The following is an 18,449-nucleotide window of genomic DNA, read 5'->3' on the forward strand; positions in this document are numbered from 1 at the left end:
GTATTTATTTATGAAAATCTATTCAATATTACTATAAAAACCATCTTCTAAATTTATATCTATGTACACCTTTTATGTAATATAATACATCCGTTTTTATTTATGTGGTGGTATGCTAGACCCCCACGCGACTGTTTAAGGGTTAATATAAAATATTAATATACGTTAAATTAAATAATTTAACATCAACTTTAATATATTAACTCGTTTATGGCAAGCATTGCGTAAAAGTATTAATTTAATTTGCATAAAGAAAATGAAACAAAATATCGATATTATTTTTGTAATTAAATATATTAAATTGATATCAAAAACATTATATTGATTAGCTGAATCAAAATAAATATTTTTATAAAGTTCAAAAAACAGAACATTTTAGGTTTAAGAAATAATTAACTTTGACGGATCAATTTAAAATTTTATACAAACCTTATAATATTATAAAATTATTATAAGAGAGTAAAAAATAATAATATAATTTTTTTTATTATTAATTATTATGATTTATTCACATTACAATTTGTAAATTCATTATTAAATTACTCATAAAGCAAATAATCAATTAGATATTTCGGAGTGTAAATTGTGTGAGTTTCGACATTCAAATTTTTTTTTTTATTATTATTCATCTCATCATTTTCATTACTTGAGCTATGATTACTATATTTGTTTACATCACTTGTATTAACATCAGGAATATATACTGATCTACATAAGTTTTTATGATTTCCTAATTGTTCTAAAAATAATATTTCAAATTATAATATTTATATATAAACACATATTTTCACTATACATGATAAATAATCAAAATTATCTCTTTAATTAAACATTTCTTTGGTTAATTACATATGTATATTTATTTATCTGTTATAAAATGATTTTCAGTTGCTTCCCTTATACCTTATAAGGGTGTCCACTATATTCTTTTAAATGACAATATAAATATTTAACTAGCTTATTGAATAAGAAATTATATAATCTACAATTATATAATTAAGAAAAGGAATGATCGATAAGATATTTTGCATCAGAATTTAAGTGGTTATCAACTTTTTTATGTACTAATTGGACTGGTATTGTTATTTTTATCACTAGACATTTCCCGCCTAAACTTAAAAATGAGAATTTTTGTAACAAAAAAAATTATTTTAAGAACAATCTATACATAGATACATTCAGATATTAAAATGCTGTAACATATTAACGGTTCACCGAAAAAAAAACATTATAACTCTCTTTATAGTAATTTTTTTATAAAAACAGTAATAATTATATTAAAACATTGCCAAAATTCATTACATTATTTTCTTTAACATAAAGCAATAAAATACCGGTTATGTATTTATAAACTTACCAAATGGAATATTTTGCTTGAAAGTAATTTTAAATGAACTCATTTCTAGATATTCTATATGAAAATATTTATTTGCAATTTCAAAACAATACTGATATCTTTTCAATGCTGAAACAAATGATGCAATTTTATTTACTTCTTTAACAGCTAAATCACAAATTTGATAAATATTGCCCTCTATGACTTTTTTTTCCTCTAATTGAATATCACTTAAAATTACACTTTTTTTTATGTATTCATGGAAAATTTTTAAAATTAAAATCGCTTTTTTATTAAAAAACAAATTGTTACGATCTTTGTAGAATGAAATAAGTTCATACGTTTTATTAAACGTATCCTTAAATCTAGTTGTATATCCTTCTCCAAATAAATTCAAATCCATAAAGGATTTCATATTTTCAACAATTTGTTGACCCATTTCAATGATTTTATATTTCAAAACGTATTTTAATTTTTCATTTTGAAAATTAGGAATTAAAACAAATTTTTTAACCAATGAAAAGTAAAAAAATACAGTCATTAAAATTGGACAAACAATTGCTGTATTTAATAATTTTTTAAATATTTGTAAATTTTTAATGTCAAAATCAAACTTGATATAACTAAACACATCGGATAAATTTATTTGATAATTATTAGTACTCTTTATTTTCAACGGAATATATCGAACAATGTCTAAAACATCATTTAGCTGTTCATTACTATTATGTATAGTATACTGTTTTACTTGGGAATCATTTATATAGTCTAACTCTGAAAAACATGCACGACCTTCCATAAAATCATAAAACATGACATTTTTAGGATTAAAAATATAGTATGATTTTTTTTCGAAAGTTTTTGCTAAATGCTTTAATATATTACAATAATTATTTAGTATTTCATTATCTTTTCCGCCAAACATGTCTCTCATAGTTAAATATCCATTCAGACTTGTAATAATTTTACTATTGAATTTCTCGAGTTCATTAAGCAAGACTTCTGAGCTATATTTTATTGGTTTTTTAAAATTAGTGAGTGATATGAAATTATTTGTAACTAATACATTTAAACACTTTTCATTTAAAAAATATTCCAATCTTTCTACAATTGAACGATGTAGAATTTTAAAACCATTAAGTAAATTTTGTGAGTTTTTAGATCTATTAAATTTGCCATTTTTGTCTCTACCAATCATATTTATAGATCCTGAAACGTTGTTCAAGTATAAATTTACTGTCATAATATCCGCCGCCATATATTCTTCGTCCATATCTCGTATTGAATCTAACATGATCATTACAATTTCGCCATGAGATTTTACAGCTCTTCCATACATTTTTAACTCATGTTCAGAGATTGTATTTTCAAAGTTAAATAAATATTGCTCACAGTACTTGAAGTAATTAAATAAATGTCTAGAGAAATTGCAATGCAACTCTAATGGGTCTAAGGAAATTGAAGATTTTGTGTAAACAGTAACACATATAAAAAGTCTTAATATGATCATTTTGATGTATACTAAACTACTGACAAATTTTATTGTATTTTTTTAATATTATGCTAAAAATAATAGTAAATTAATTTTAGTAATTTATTTGCTTACAATATATTTTTGTACCATTAAATAATTTACTATTTGCTTTAATTGTATTTACTCTATATTTAAAACTATATTATTCGATTTTTGTTTAGTTTTAGTTAATACACTTTTACATTTATTATTTTATTTGATTGCCACTTAATAATTTTAATTTTTAGCTTCGATGCGAAGCTGAGAAGGTATTAATTTTACTATGATGTGTTTTTTTTTTTTTGTATGTTACCACTTTTTCTCAGCTCTCACCGAACCGATTTCTTTCAATGATACGTCAAAAGATCACAAATTGTATCTAGTCGAAGACATTACCCTCAAAAATTGAAAAAATTTCCCTCGTTCTACGTAAATGGGGGAAACCTCCAAAAAAATTACAACTTTAAAAATCGCTAGTTTTCGAAATTTTTTTTACTTAAAACTGCCATAACTTTTTCAAAAATGAACAAATAAATATAATTATTTTTATAGATGCTTGATGTGTTTACCTATCATTTGTTATATTTCTTTTATAAATTTAACCCTTTACCATCCCACAGGGGTATTCAAAATCACAACTTTTTCAACTTAACTTTTGAAAGTGTTCCGGAAAGTCTGACACTTTTATATATATCTTAAATTAAAGCTAATGTAATATACTTTATTATGAAAAAAAGAAAATTTTGGTTTTTATTTTATCTTCAGGGTGAAAATGGCTACCAAATGCTATTTTTGTGTGAAAATTTTCGATTTTGTATTTTACATTTTTAACTTTATTATGCTATAACTTTTTGAAAAATGTATGGATCAACACAATTTTTTCATGAGAAGTAGTATTTAGGTACATCTTTCATTCGACATACTTTTTTTTTAAATCGGACCATTTCCCTTAATACAGGAGGGATTCAAAACATAAAAATTCATATAGAAAGTAGAACTTTTTCAACTTAACTTTTGAAAGTGTTCCGGAAGGCCTGACACTTTTATATATATCTTAAATTAAAGCTAATGTAATATACTTTATAATGGTAAATAAAAAATTTTGGACTTTATTTTATCTTCACGGTGAAAATGGCTACCAAATGCTAATATTGTGTGAAAATTCTTAATTTTAATTTTTACATTTTTAACTTTATAATGCTATAACTTATTGAAAAGTGTATTCATCAACAAAATTTTTTTATGGGAAATACTATTTTTTAATAATCCCTTTTTCATTCGACATACTTTATCTTAATCAGGATATTAATAAGGAACTAGCAGTTTATGAAGCTTTTGGAATAATCCACCAATTTTTTAAAATTAAACACTATCTAAAGATTTGCATCGAAGCGTTTTTTTTTTATAGTGATTTTAATCACTGTCAGATATCATTATACTTGATCTAACTATGCCACGTCACCACTATGCTGCGACCCCCCTGTGCTGGGTTTTTTTTTTTTGGTCTTCATAAACCTCTTCTTCTAAGATTCAACTCATTTATTTTTTTTAATTACTACATATATAGTGTTCAGTAAGTAAGAAAACGGTTTTTATTGTTCTCATTGTTTGTAATAATTGACCTGTCTAGATTTTTTTTATAAATACTAGTATAATATTTTCTGAAAATTTGAGTAAGAAAATTAATTGTTTTTTGGTCGCGCAAACAGGGTTGTCCTTAAAAGGAGTGTTTGGGGTGTCACGTCTTCTACTTTCAAAATTTAATCGTTAAAGTCATATAAAAAATAATTATTAAAAAAAAGCAAAATAAAATATTTTTACCTTCCCTCAATGAGGATTGATCCAACAAGCATTGTATTCTTCGCAATATTCTCAAAAATACTTATTATTGTAATTAAATAAATATTCAAAATTTAGTCTATTTCAATAATAGACCAATTATTGAATTATTGAATTAAATAGGACAATTTATAGCATTTTATTAGATGACGTTCAAATAAAAGATGAATAAATCGTATATGTTGACACTACTCTTGAAAAAATCTTGCGTAGAATATTGTACTTAGAAACCTTAATATGTAAAGATCATCAGTATCAATACATTACTTTTGACAGAAATTAAAATTTGAAAGAGACCACTTGTACATGTAAAAAAAATTTTAATTCAATTTTTATAATGTTCTGGAACTTTAACCCATATCAAATTAACACTTTTGAAGTTAACTACAATATTAAAAAAAAACCACGATTGTTCTATTATGAGAAATCAGCCGACAAATATGCAATTTGTAAATTTCTACATTTTTCAAAACTTTTAGCTTCGATGCGAAGCTGAGAAGGTATTTTTCATTAAAACTTTCACTTTAAAAGACAATAAAAAATAGGTTCAAAATGATTACCTCTAACATATAAAAAATCAAAATCAGTATTAATTTAATACAATTTTTTTTGTTCTTAATTATTTTTTTTTATATGTAAATACTTATTTTTTAATAATAAGTAATAATATTAAAACTTAGAAGTAATAGAAAAAGTTTAATTGCACATTTGAAAACATCACGAAAAGTTTATTTAGAAAAGTATATTTTTTTTCTGATGAAAGTTCCTTTTGTTTAGTGTATTTATTCATAAGTAACAAAATTTTTTTATTAAAAAGTATTGCATAAATTCCTTTAAATTTGTATACGCATTAAAAGTATATGAATATACAACTCCTTTTTATTTTTATAATATCTCCGTAAAAATTACAATATTATATTATTGAATACCACTTTCATACTCAATTTAATTACTGTAATTATTATGTATTCATATATTATAGTTATAAATCGGGGTAAAATTAAGGGAATAAGTGTTATTGTTGTTTTTGAAATAATCTACCAATTTAATTTTTTTCTATTTAATAATATTTATTTCAAACTTGCAAGTTGAGTTAAAAGTTATGGTAATAAATTCATTTTTTTTTTATTAAAACTTTCACTTTAAAGAACAAAAAGAAGTAGGTTCAAAATGATTACTTTTAACATATTAAAAATCAATAATAATTTGAAAATAATTAATTATAAAAATTATATAATATATAATTAAACTAATTACTAATCTGGATATAATTAAGGAAATAGGAGTTGAAGTTCGGTTGGGTTGGTTACATTTTTAACTTTATAATGCTATAATTCATTGAAAAGTGTACGAATCAACATAATTTTTTTATGAGAAATAATATTTTTTAATAATCCCTTTTTCATTTGACATACTTTATCTTAATCAGGGTATTAATAAGAAACTAGCAGATAATGTAGCTTTTGTAATTATCCACCAATTTCTTAGAATTAAACACTATCTACTGATTTGCATCGAAGCGTTTCTTATGATAGTGATTTTAATCACTGTCAGATTAAATCTATACTGGACCCAACTATGCAACATCTCCACTATGCCGCGACCCCACTGTGCTGGGTTTTTTTTTTGTTTAAAATTGTTATAATTTGAAAAAATCATTTTTATGAATATCATAAATATTCCCCTTTCATTTTTATAAATATTTTGAAAATCTGACTCTTTACTTGCCTACATGAAATATTCAAAATAGAAATGTTTGCTTGATAGTTTTTTTGAATCTTTTGAATTCTGAAAATTTTGTAAGTGTACAATCTTATAACGTTGTAATACGTGCTTTAAATTCAATAAATAAATTGTGGAATGTTCAATAACATTACAAGTTCTGAACTGCGGAGCTTAGATCAGCGACCTTTACACTCAGAGAAAAAACCTCTATCTATATAATAAATGTATCGTTCAATTTGATAAATATATCATTACTATTTAACCTATGATACATTTATCAATACTATAGAGAAAAATTTTAGTGGTTTGTTTATCATTATAACAATGATGATATTATTAAAATTATAAAATACTCTATCAATACTATAATTATAACTTTGTCATATTGATAAATTCATCGCACTAATGACGAATTATTAATCTATATGTATATCACTTTGATGAATAATTTTTCATGGTGATGAAATAATTTTTAAAGAATTAAGTAAATTTTTCAAAATGATAATGAATTTTTATTAAATTAACATACTAGTGTACAAATAAAATCCCATATTAAATTATAAATTTAATCTTAATATGGTTATAATTTACTTAAATAAACACGATATTAAATTAGATTGTGTAATAATTGAATGAACAACTTTTATTTTTTCAATGGTAAATTATAAATAAAACCTGTACACGTGTGTATTTAAATAGACTTATAGAATATAAACTGAAACGGCGTATTTCTCACCTTTTATTTTTTATGAATTTTAAGAAAGCTTACAATCTGTTCATACATTGGATGAAAAATTAATTTTAAATAATCAAATAAAAATTAATAATTTACAAATAATTAATAAGAATAAAAAGAAAACAATTTTAAAGTGAAAAAATAAAATGATTTTTCTATTGTAAGGTTCTATTGTTGAATATATGGAAAAAAAGCGCATGATTGAAGTGGGTATTCTAAATTAATAACGTGGAATATCTTAAAGTAGACATCCACTGCTCTTATTATTGAAAAAATACTGTACTTGTTGGCATCAAAATATAATAATATATCACGTGGTTTTAAAATCGTGCCAATAATTAAAATGAATATTGGTATTAGTTGTTTTCTACTTTGTAGTAATGAGATGTAAGCATCAGCTTGGTCAACTGTCTCGGGGAAACTAATGAATGAATTTTGAGAGTTCTTTATAGAATATTTAATAATATTTTTTTCCATTTTCATCTCTCGTCACTTTTTGCGACGTTGGCACGAAAAACAAGTTAAATAGATAAAATAATGCTGTATTTTTTTCCACCTGACCAAGAGAATAATTAATTTAATGCTAAATTATCCTTTTTTTAAACTGCTAAAATATTTTTATTCTTTTTTACAATAAAAATTATATTTTTATTAAAAAAAGCGTTGTACTTACTTACTAGTTCCACGGTGAGACAAGATGTGTACCCGACATTAAAAAAAATGTAAATGGACGATGTTTGTCCGCGGAGTGTATCCCTTGAAAATGTGTGCAGGAGAAAAAACATTTGTCTATTTAAAAAAAAAAACAAGCGCGAAAAGTTTTGCTTGAAACCCGTGATTGTTTTAAAGCGCGGTTAGGCGTTGTACAAATCTGCACTAGTGTCATAGTCTAGATATACCGTATGTATTCAATACACTTTTCGAGTGTCAGATCTATTACAACAAAATGTTATAGGAAATGTTTAAGGAAAATAATATTACTGTCTTTTAAATAGTATTATCATTTTATTCGGGGTTGATCAAATTATTTATTTATTTATTCACTGAAACTACGTATTTTAATAATTTACAAAGTTTAAATATATATATTGTATTAAAACACTGTAATAAATCTCAAGTGCATAATAAAGAAATAGGTACATGTAACTTACCAAATTGTTTGTGTATACTACGAAATATTAAACTTTTTTTAAATCGTGTCATTAAGAAAAAATGTACGATTACTATCATTTAATCATTTAAAAATAACATCAGCCATTTTATTTTTCAAATAACGATTTATTCTAAAAATCTACAATTTTTTTGTTACATTGATAAAATATTTTTCACAAAAATAATTAAACCTGTATCATATTTATAAAAACATATTTTTATATTGACAAAGACTCCATATTTGATTAATTATTATTTATCAATTTGATATTTTTTTCTTGTCATGTACAATAATTATTTATATGAATAATTATTTTGTTCGTATTAATAAAACATTATCATAAACCCTTAATAAAATTTCTCTATCAAAATTGATCGAGTTTTTTCTTTGGCTGTACATTCCACTTGAACCATTAATGGTTACAATTAAACATACAATTTACAAAACTGCTTCTACCTAATCGATAACTTAAAATAACTAAACAAATTTTCTATGCTATAACTTCTTAACTTGTGATATATCCTATTTTTTTCTGATATTTTTTTCATTGTGATTTTTTTTATTCTATTTCACTCGTGATGTTAGTAATATTTTTTTTTTTAATAAGTAAAAAAGCGACCAAAAAGTTATTAGCTTATACATAGATGCCCCTATCCTGTACTACTTTCCTTGCTAATTCGTAACTGCTACGACCATCAAAGTCAAAATAAGATAGAAATTCAAAAAATATTGTGTTAAAAAGATAATTCTTACTTGAAATCGAGACTGTGTGTCGTTATAACATGATCTGGGTAATAAAAAAAATTATCTCTTAAATTTAAATCCGTATTTGTGCCTTATTATAATTTTAATTTGGCATTGTACAGGTATTCGTGATAGCTTTTACCAGTGATCTTATACCTAGGACCGTGTATGCAAATAATTTCTCTGAACAATCATCGTTGGAGGGTTATGTAGCTTGGACACTATCAAAAGGTAAGTAATTAACTTCACTGTTTACTAGCAACCAAAATACGTTGTAAGTTTTATTGGAACAATAATATTTTCAGAGCGAAATATGACTGAATATTATTATGATGGTAAAAGTTACGATAATCGACCAGATATGTGTCGCTACCGTGGATATCATCGTACTGAATCGTCACAAAGTTCAAGTTCTTACATTTATTGGCATATTTTGGCTGCTCAACTTATTTTTGTAATTTTATTTGAGGTAATCTACTGTTATAACAAGTTAATTAAATTTTTATTTGTTGTTCCTCTCTTGTTAACGATAATCGACTGACTTAAATGGCGTGAATGGTCGTAACCTGTTAAACATTTTCCGAAATTTTTTTCTCTATACACATATTTTTGTACGCATAATTTTTTAGGGGGCTAAATAGCTTGGATACTTAGAAGATTTTTTTCTTAAATAATCAAAAAAAGTTAGCCAACAATAAATAACCCAGTTCTGTAAGTAGTTTATGCTCCTATATATTCATTCCAATTACTATAAGATAATTATTAGAAGTGAAAGGCAAAAAAATAAAAAATGTCAATTCAAAAAATGTTTGTCCTACTTCGGTGCTTCGCGTATTGATTAAACAATTAATAAAAACACCGACTTACGTAAAAAAGAGAAAAATGATAGACTGTTTATTATTTATACAATTTTAGAATATTTACAATATATGTACGCACTACGTGTACTAACTGTTTACTTGTGGCGAACTAGAGATGAGTCGTTCGCGAACGAACGGATCGCATTGAACGGGTTAAAATAGTGAACGAAATGATTCAGATCGCCGAACCGTAGTGATCCGGATTCCCCAAATACCTAATTTTTTCCCGTTTTTAATCACACTGAACCAATTCGATTGCTTACCAAATATCAATAATAACATGATAACATATTCATATGTCATTTGTTTATACAACACATCCCTAATCCGAATCGCGAATTGAGAACCGTAAAAGAACCAAAACTATACTAAATGTTCGATTCAATTGACTCAAAATATCTTTTAGATCGCGAACTGGTCTTTGAACCGGATCTTCTAGTTGACCTGATTCGAATGATTCGGATCACTTAGGTGAACCATAATTCCCATCTCTATGGCGAACTAACTAACTTATGACTGATTGGTTGATTGACTGATGTCTCACCGTTTTATAGTGTGTAGTGTTCTAGAATATTCTTTTATGGGGCAATCGAGAACATTCACGCGTATATGCATTTTGTGTTGCTATCCGTCGCGTAGATTCTTGATCGTTCTTCTACATTACTCCCACCTCAGTACACGGAGTGTTTACAATATATAGTTAATAACATTGTTTTATATGATATAATTTGTAGTCAGATATTTTGAGAAATGTAATTTTCGTTCTGATCGAGTATGCCTGGGTTGTGCTAAAACTGCTGTACTTTTGTGTCTGTATTATATTCAGATGCTTTGTTTTATGTAAGTGGGTTTGAGTCGATAAATTGATATTGTTCTGGATGTTCCGTTGATTTGAAGGTCGAACGTCTTGAGTGTTCTTTTTAACACTTTAAATTGTCCTTCATATGTATAAGTTAGTTTTGGTTACAAAGCGTCGATTCTTAGGTATACGTGAGTAGACGTTTCTAGATCTTTTGGTATGTAATGTGTTTTGATGATGATTTTTGGTGGTATACTATTGGGACTACTTTTGAAATTTGTAGTTGAAGTTGTTTTATGAAATTAGATGGTTCTATCAGTTGTTCTGTTTCTTCAAAGAATTGTTCCAATTGAGTTTTTTAAGCGAATAATTCCAAAAAAGAATTTGTCGCTACACCTACCAAATAGCGTAATTACAAAATTATATGAGGCGCTTAGATATTATATATTTTGTAAGATTTATCCTTCCACTATCCCCGCTACTATGGATTTATGTTCATAGGGGTCTGGACCCGAGGACTTACCCCTGACCAGTGGACACTACCTACTATTTTTGACTTTGGCACCACTGTTTCTTGGCTTAAAATGTTTTTATACATACTTAAAAATTAGAACAAAAACACACAAATCAAAAAAATGCATTATTTTATCAGTGATTTCTTACGGAGTCAATGGTTTATAATTTTTAACTAGTATTAAGTCAGTATTCATTTTCTATTTTTGTTTTATTTCTGTTCAATAGCACATCATCCTGATTATAAATGCTGCGTTGAAATATATTGTTCATAAATATTTTCTTAAAGATAAAACAAGTTCAGAAAAAGAAACAGAAAAATTATCACCCATCAATAATGATTTTGTTGTGAAGTCATCACAATCAACTACACTTGTTAGTTCCACTAACATTACAAACGACAAGGGACATAATGGTCACTCCGATGACGATGATTCGGTAGTGATAAAGAACATGAGTTTACCGGTTGATATTTCCCGAAAAAGACTGGATTATTCTAAAACATCAACAAAACGCTCACGTTCTTCTGTTGTAATGGTTGACATCGAGAACGATGATCAAGTTGAGTGTGAAGCAAACCCATGATATTCGCTGTCGAATTCATAATGGGCAAAGATCCAGTTCTTAAATTAACTACCAATAAGACTGAAGTATATGATTTTTCAAATTTTGATTTGAATAATTGTTGAACAATAGCCATTGTTGTTTTCAGTTTTACAAAATATTGGTTTTAATAAGTAATTAATTAATATTCGAAATGTTGAATTATTATTTATTAAGATGAAATGTACACAATTTATTAAAATCCTTAAATGGCAAATGTCTTTTAGGGATTATTAGCATAGTATTATAGTATATTGATTAAATTTAATTGGCAAACATCCATTTGATTGTTTTTTTATCAATAGGGTTATTATAATACCAACCTTTATTTGAAATTAAAGATAAAAACTCATTTTCATTCTCCAATGCTTCACTATGAAACAATAAGAATACAAAGTATATAGATTAGAGAAGACAAAGTAAATTTTGGGCACACATTAAAAATTATCTAACAAAATTTATTTTAATAGCATAGACTAATCATTATAATTTTTTTTTTTTTGACTAATTGATTATAACTATTATAATTATAATTAAACAAAAATTACTTTTTGTTGAAAGTGTTGTTTATAAAAGTAATTAAAAAAAATTCCAGTGATTTATTAATAGTCATGTGTATTATGATTCATTGATCATCTAATTATTATAAGTATAATAAAACAAACCCAGCACAGTTGGGACGTGGTATAGTTGGGTCAAGTGTAATGATATCTGATAGTGATTAAAATCACTATCATAAAAAACGCTTCGATGCAAACCTGTAGATAATATTTAATTCTAAGAAATTGGTGGATAATTACAAAAGCAACATCAACTATTTCCTAAATTATATCCAGATTAGTAATTCTTAGATTCAAAAATATAATATAAAATTTTATATTATATAATAGTTATATTGAATTGTTTTAAAAGTATTATTGATTTTGATTTTTAATATGTTAAAAGTAATAATTTTTAACCTTCTTTATTTTGTTCTTTATGTGAAAGTTTATAATAAAACAAAAAAAAATGAATTTATTACCATAACTTTTAGCTCAACTTGCAAGTTTGAACTTTACATTATTAAATACAAAAAAAATGAAATTGTTAAGATTAATAAGCAGTCAGCAAATTTTATAATTACTATTTACAGTAACTTTATTAGAAAAGTTCGATTTTTTTTTACATTATTATCGTATTATATCACTTAAATAAAAATCATAGTAATCATTTCTAATTAATTTTTGGTGTTTAAAAATATTCTACAATGGAAATGTTCAGAACTTAATTAATTTAAATGATTTACTTTAACTAAAAGAACCAATAAAAAAAAGTTGTTAAAAAGATTTACTCAATTGAGCGTATTATAAAATTTGATTATGATTGTAAAAATTTATCGTTAAATTCAGGTGAAACTAACAATCATTTTTTTTTTAATTTATGATTTATATAGCATTGCTATATAAATGTAGCTATAATCGCAATATGTTACAAAAAAATTTGGAATATTATAGACTGGTAGTAGCACACACAAATAGAATTAAAAAATTACTAAATTACAAATTAAAATTATTTACCTTTGTATTTGAATACTTTTATCATATCAAATCTAATTCGACAATAAATACTTTATGAATATTAGAAATTAATGATTTTAATTGTTTGTATGGAAAAAGCTGGTTAAGCTACTTTTTATTTGAATAAGGAATATTTTTCGATTTTTAAGAGTAATAACTTAAACTAAATACGAAGTGTAATCATTTAACGTATCGTTGAAAAAAGTAGGTCTAGTGAGGGTTGGCAAAATAAATCTTAGCCACAAAAAGAACCATATAGTAAAATAATATTAACTTGAATAAGAAATTTCTTCTCACGAGGGGAGACTATAGTGATAGGATCCTTTATATTTATTGAATCTAAATGAGATAAAATTTAAATGATTTGAACATTTTTTTCAAACTCAAAAAATAATAGCCACAGGCGGATTTGAACCTCGTACCCTAAGCGTGACACAAATGTTACCGACTCGGCAATTGTTCGTTGCTTTCGTCGCATGAAAAAATTAGCTATTTAAAACGTAATTTTTCAATTTTAAAAAATCAAAAAAAATTTAAATAAGTATAATTTCTTATGTCTTATGAACTTTATTCTATGTCAATTAAATTATATAATTTTCATGAAAGTCAATGTATTCCCCCTTTGAGATATTTTACAATAAATTAAAATACAAAACCCAGAATTTTAATACAAAAATAGCATATTTTTGAATACGGTAAACATTTGCGCATAGAAGATAGGTCATCGGGACAATTTTTTTTTTTTAATTTTATAGTACATGACATAAGCTTTAATTTTATATATGTTGAAAGGATGCAGTATTTCTGGAACATTTTCAAAAGTTAAATTGAAAAAGTTCTATTTTTTATACAATGTTTCAAGTTTTAAACGCCCCCTATACAAGGGGATATTGTCCAATTTTAATAAAAAGTATGTCAAATAAAAGATGTACTTATAATGTATTTAGGAAAAAAAATTGTGCTGATAAATACATTTTTCGAAAAGTTATAGCATTTTTAAGTTGAAAATCTAAAATCAAAAATCGAAAATTTTAACACTAAAATAGCGTTTTTTTAACTACGGCTGCCGTTTGCATGCAGAAGATAAAATGTCGGGACAAATTTTATAGTACATAGAATAAGCTTTAATTTGATATATGTTTAAAGGACGCAGTATTTCCGGAACATTTTCAAAAATTAAGTTGAAAAAGTTAGTTTTTGTAAAAAAGTTGCCATTTTCAATCCCCCCCGTGAGCAGGGTAAGTGTTAGATTTTCAAAAAAATTATATCAAATGAAAGGAAAATATTTAAGGTCTTAGTTTAAAAAAAAGTTATGTCGATTTGTTGATTTTTGAAAAAGTTATGGAAGTTTTAAGAAAAAAAGTGAAAAAAATGACAAAATTTACCGATTTTTAAATTTATAATTTTTTTGGAGATTTTCCCCATTTACGAGTAACGAGGAAAATTTTTTCAATTTTTGAGGATAATGTCTTCGATTAGATACGATTTGTGATCTTTTGACGTATCGTTGAAAGAAATCGGTTCGGTGAGAGCTGAGAAAAAGTGGTAACAGACACACAAAAAAAAAAAATAAAACACATTATAGTAAAATTAATACCTTCTCAGCTTCGTATCGAAGCTAAAAAAGAAACGAAAGTTCGATTATTCTGACTGTCGTTAGTTAATTATAATTTCAGTTATGAAATTAAAATTGTGATATATCATAAGCTATTAGTAGTTAAAATATTTTTTGGTGGAGGGCAGCGCCCTTCCTCTAAATATACTTAATGGGTGTACAGTAAGTTTCAAAAATTTACAATAAAAATTCGGTATATTTGATAGCGACATCATTTTAAAATAAGTATTAACTATAGCAAGAGTAATACTATACTGTGAAATCCATTCCACGAGATATCTTCTAATGGTGTGTTTTGGAAATTCCTCATTCAGTAATTTTTCAAAATACTCTTTCCACCTTTTTTCATATCATCATCACTAGTTAGCACTTTCTTATCATCACTTGTGTTTAGTATACGATTATCGTTTGTGATAATGGTGGGATCGGTTAGTTGCTCGTTATACGCTGCGCCGGTAACATTGCTGGACCGTTTCGCGACCTAATAATTGTTACTATAAATAATTTTTCATTATAATAAAATAAAATCTAGAAATACAGTCCACTCTATTGTTATTATTTAAATAACGAGTTGCTCAAACAACTTGTATACATCTTGAATAGTGAATTATCTTTAGAATGTTTTTCTCTTACTTTTGAAAATCTATAGACTTTCCATCTTCCTTTGTTCCTCTTAAACATTGCCTTACTTACCTTACACTTGGCTTCTCTACACAAGCGTTTATACTCCATCCAACCTTCTCTCCTTTTGCTCTTTTGTCATACTATGAACTGCTTTCTCTTACCACTATGATTTTCTGAACATTGTCATCCCACCACCAGGTTTTCTGACATTCTACTCACCAACAATCTCCTTTGCAGTATTATTTACAAAACTAACAGATCTATCCCATATATCATTTATGTCTTCTTGGACATTCCATATCGTTCTTTTTTTTATCATATCGTAATATGCCCAATGCTTTGCATTACGCATCTTACACTTCTCAATGAAAAATTTATAATCTGTATTTTATATTACTTGTAAACAAACAAATATTCATTTATCATAATGTACACTGTTCAACACAATTACCTATTATTTACATATATATATATATATGTATATATATCAATTTATCCATTGTTTATTATATTATCTGAAAGGGCTACTGGGCTCACAAGGCCTTAACTGGTAAAAGAACACAAACAAATTTTCATTTGAGATGAATAACAATAATTATATTCTGATAAAACAATGAATGATTTATTTTTCCTATAATGAAAGATGAATGTCAATAAAAAATATATTATTATAACATTAAACTATACATAATCTTAACAATTAGTAAACATTTAACAACATTTTTATTTAATTTCTCAAGGAATATATTAAATGACTTAAATCTCAATTCACACACATTATAAATGTATATAAATATAGATATAATATATTTATTATAACTTGCCAATAGAAAAGAACAAGTTATTTACATCAATAAATACTTATGCATAAGTGGATGAGGAACAAATTTATGGTTTAACTTCTTTTATTTAATTTAGCAATTTTTACTTGAGATGATGTTGCTGTGAGGTACACATATCCTGACAAAATGAGCAACCACAATTGGCTGAGAACAAAATATCCACAAAAGGATTGTTCAGAAGAACATATTTCTTCTTTCTTCATATATCTGAGTAGACCACAATCGGCTTAGAACAAAATAAAATCCACATAAAAGGATTGTTCAGAAGAACATATTTCTTCCAATATCACATGTAGTTCTATAACCATAAAAAATATCAGTCTTTTATCACAAAAAAGACAACATGAAATGTGATAGCTTTACACAGTGTCGCCCTAGTCTGCGGCACGAACATTATCTTAATATAATAATCAAGTAATGTACGAGGTCTGTAAATTAAGTAATGAGACTGGCAACGTTGCGTTTGATCTAGCAGCACTAGAAGCACTATGCTTGGAGAGGCGACAGAGGAACATGTGATTCGCCTTTAGCAAGGTCATTTGGTTGTGCATAGAGATTTTTTTTGTGAAACGATTTTTTCTATTTTGTTCTAAAAATGAGTGAAATCAATTTCAAGCAACGGTGTGCTATCAGGTTTTGTTTTAGACTTGGGTACAGTGCAATGGAAACACTTGCTATACTTCAGCAGAATTACGGAGATAGTGTTTTATCAAGAGCGCAGGTTTTTCGGTGGTTTAAGGCATTTTCAGAAGGAAGAGAGTCGATTGAAGATGAACCACAAAGCGGAAGGCCTACATCTTCAAGAACCGATGAAAATGTCGACAGAATCCGGGATCTTGTGTGTTCAGATCGTCGGTTGGCAGTCAGAATGATTAGGGAAAAGTTAAATTTGACTCACACTACCATTCATCAAATTTTGACCAATGAATTGGGGATGAGAAAAATCTGCGCAAAAATGATTCCGAAAAACATTTTGCAAGACCAGAAGAACATCAGGAAGGAAAGGTGCCTTGACTTTAAAATGACCCCCATTATTTTGGAACGTGTCATTACTGATGACGAGTCATGAATATTTGAGTACGACCCAGAAATCAAGCGCCAGAGCATGGAGTGGCACACTTCTACCACTCCAAGGCCTAAAAAAGAAAGGATGGCAAAATCGAAGATCAAATGCATGCTGATTTGTTTTTTCGATATCCACAGAATCGTCCACAAAGAATTTCTACCTCAAGGCCAATCGGTTAATCAATTTTTTTACCGAGAATTTCTTGAAAAACTTCGGAAAATGGTCATTCGTGTGAGATCAAACATCAAAAACAACTAGGTGTTGTATCACGATAATGCCCCTTATCACACATCTATTTCAATCAATGAGTTTATGGCCAATAAAAACATTCCTGTGATGCCTCAGCCTCAATATTCGCCTGACTTGAGTCCTTGTGATTTTTTTCTCTTCCCAAAGTTGAAAAATCACCTCAAGGGAACTCATTTTAAGACAGCTGAAAATATTCAAACAGCTGTAACCGACCAGCTCAAGGGTATTTCTGTATCGGAGTTCGAGCACTGCTATGAAGAGTGGAAAAAACGTCTACAGTGCTATATGGCTTCAGAAGGAAGTTATTTTGAAGGTGACAACATAGGATTGTAATTTTTTTTTTAATAAAAAAAGATCAATCTCATTACTTAATTTACAGACCTTGTATAATTAAAAACAATAAATTAATTAAGATCACTAAAAGCGCTGACAACAATATCTCTAGATTGGGGGCACCATCACATACTATAAAAAGCACTGAAATCCTTCCAAAGTTCAGTTCGCCTCTGTCAAATTCTAATCTGGAACTACTTTCAGTCACAACCCCGTGTTGTTGTTGGCTGTCTTTTTGTGTACACTTTGTTTATATATGAAAAGAATTTGTTTTGATTTATTATTCTAATTTTATTATAAGAGAGGAATTAGAATAAATTAGAATAAAGACTTTATTTTATTG

General features: G+C 26.5%; 2 protein-coding genes across 2 annotated transcripts in view; one reads left to right on the plus strand and one right to left on the minus strand.

The window, feature by feature from the left end:
• LOC126900073 (anoctamin-7-like) overlaps positions 1-12,099 on the plus strand; it is a 32,315-nt gene extending 20,216 nt beyond the window's left edge. The window contains exons 11-13 of the mRNA XM_050675514.1: positions 9,169-9,277; positions 9,352-9,515; positions 11,447-12,099. Coding sequence (XP_050531471.1) covers positions 9,169-9,277; positions 9,352-9,515; positions 11,447-11,803 — 630 coding nt within the window. The 3' untranslated portion in view covers positions 11,804-12,099. The remainder of the gene's footprint in view (positions 1-9,168; positions 9,278-9,351; positions 9,516-11,446) is intronic.
• Positions 534-18,449, minus strand: part of LOC126900074 (uncharacterized) — a 28,172-nt gene continuing 10,256 nt past the window's right edge. The window contains exons 2-3 of the mRNA XM_050675515.1: positions 1,358-2,128; positions 534-739 (exon numbers count right to left, since the gene is read on the minus strand). Coding sequence (XP_050531472.1) covers positions 540-739; positions 1,358-2,128 — 971 coding nt within the window. The 3' untranslated portion in view covers positions 534-539. The remainder of the gene's footprint in view (positions 740-1,357; positions 2,129-18,449) is intronic.

This window comes from Daktulosphaira vitifoliae, unplaced genomic scaffold (assembly GCF_025091365.1).
Source record: "Daktulosphaira vitifoliae isolate Bord-2020 unplaced genomic scaffold, ASM2509136v1 Scaffold_2, whole genome shotgun sequence".
Classification (NCBI taxonomy): domain Eukaryota; kingdom Metazoa; phylum Arthropoda; class Insecta; order Hemiptera; family Phylloxeridae; genus Daktulosphaira; species Daktulosphaira vitifoliae.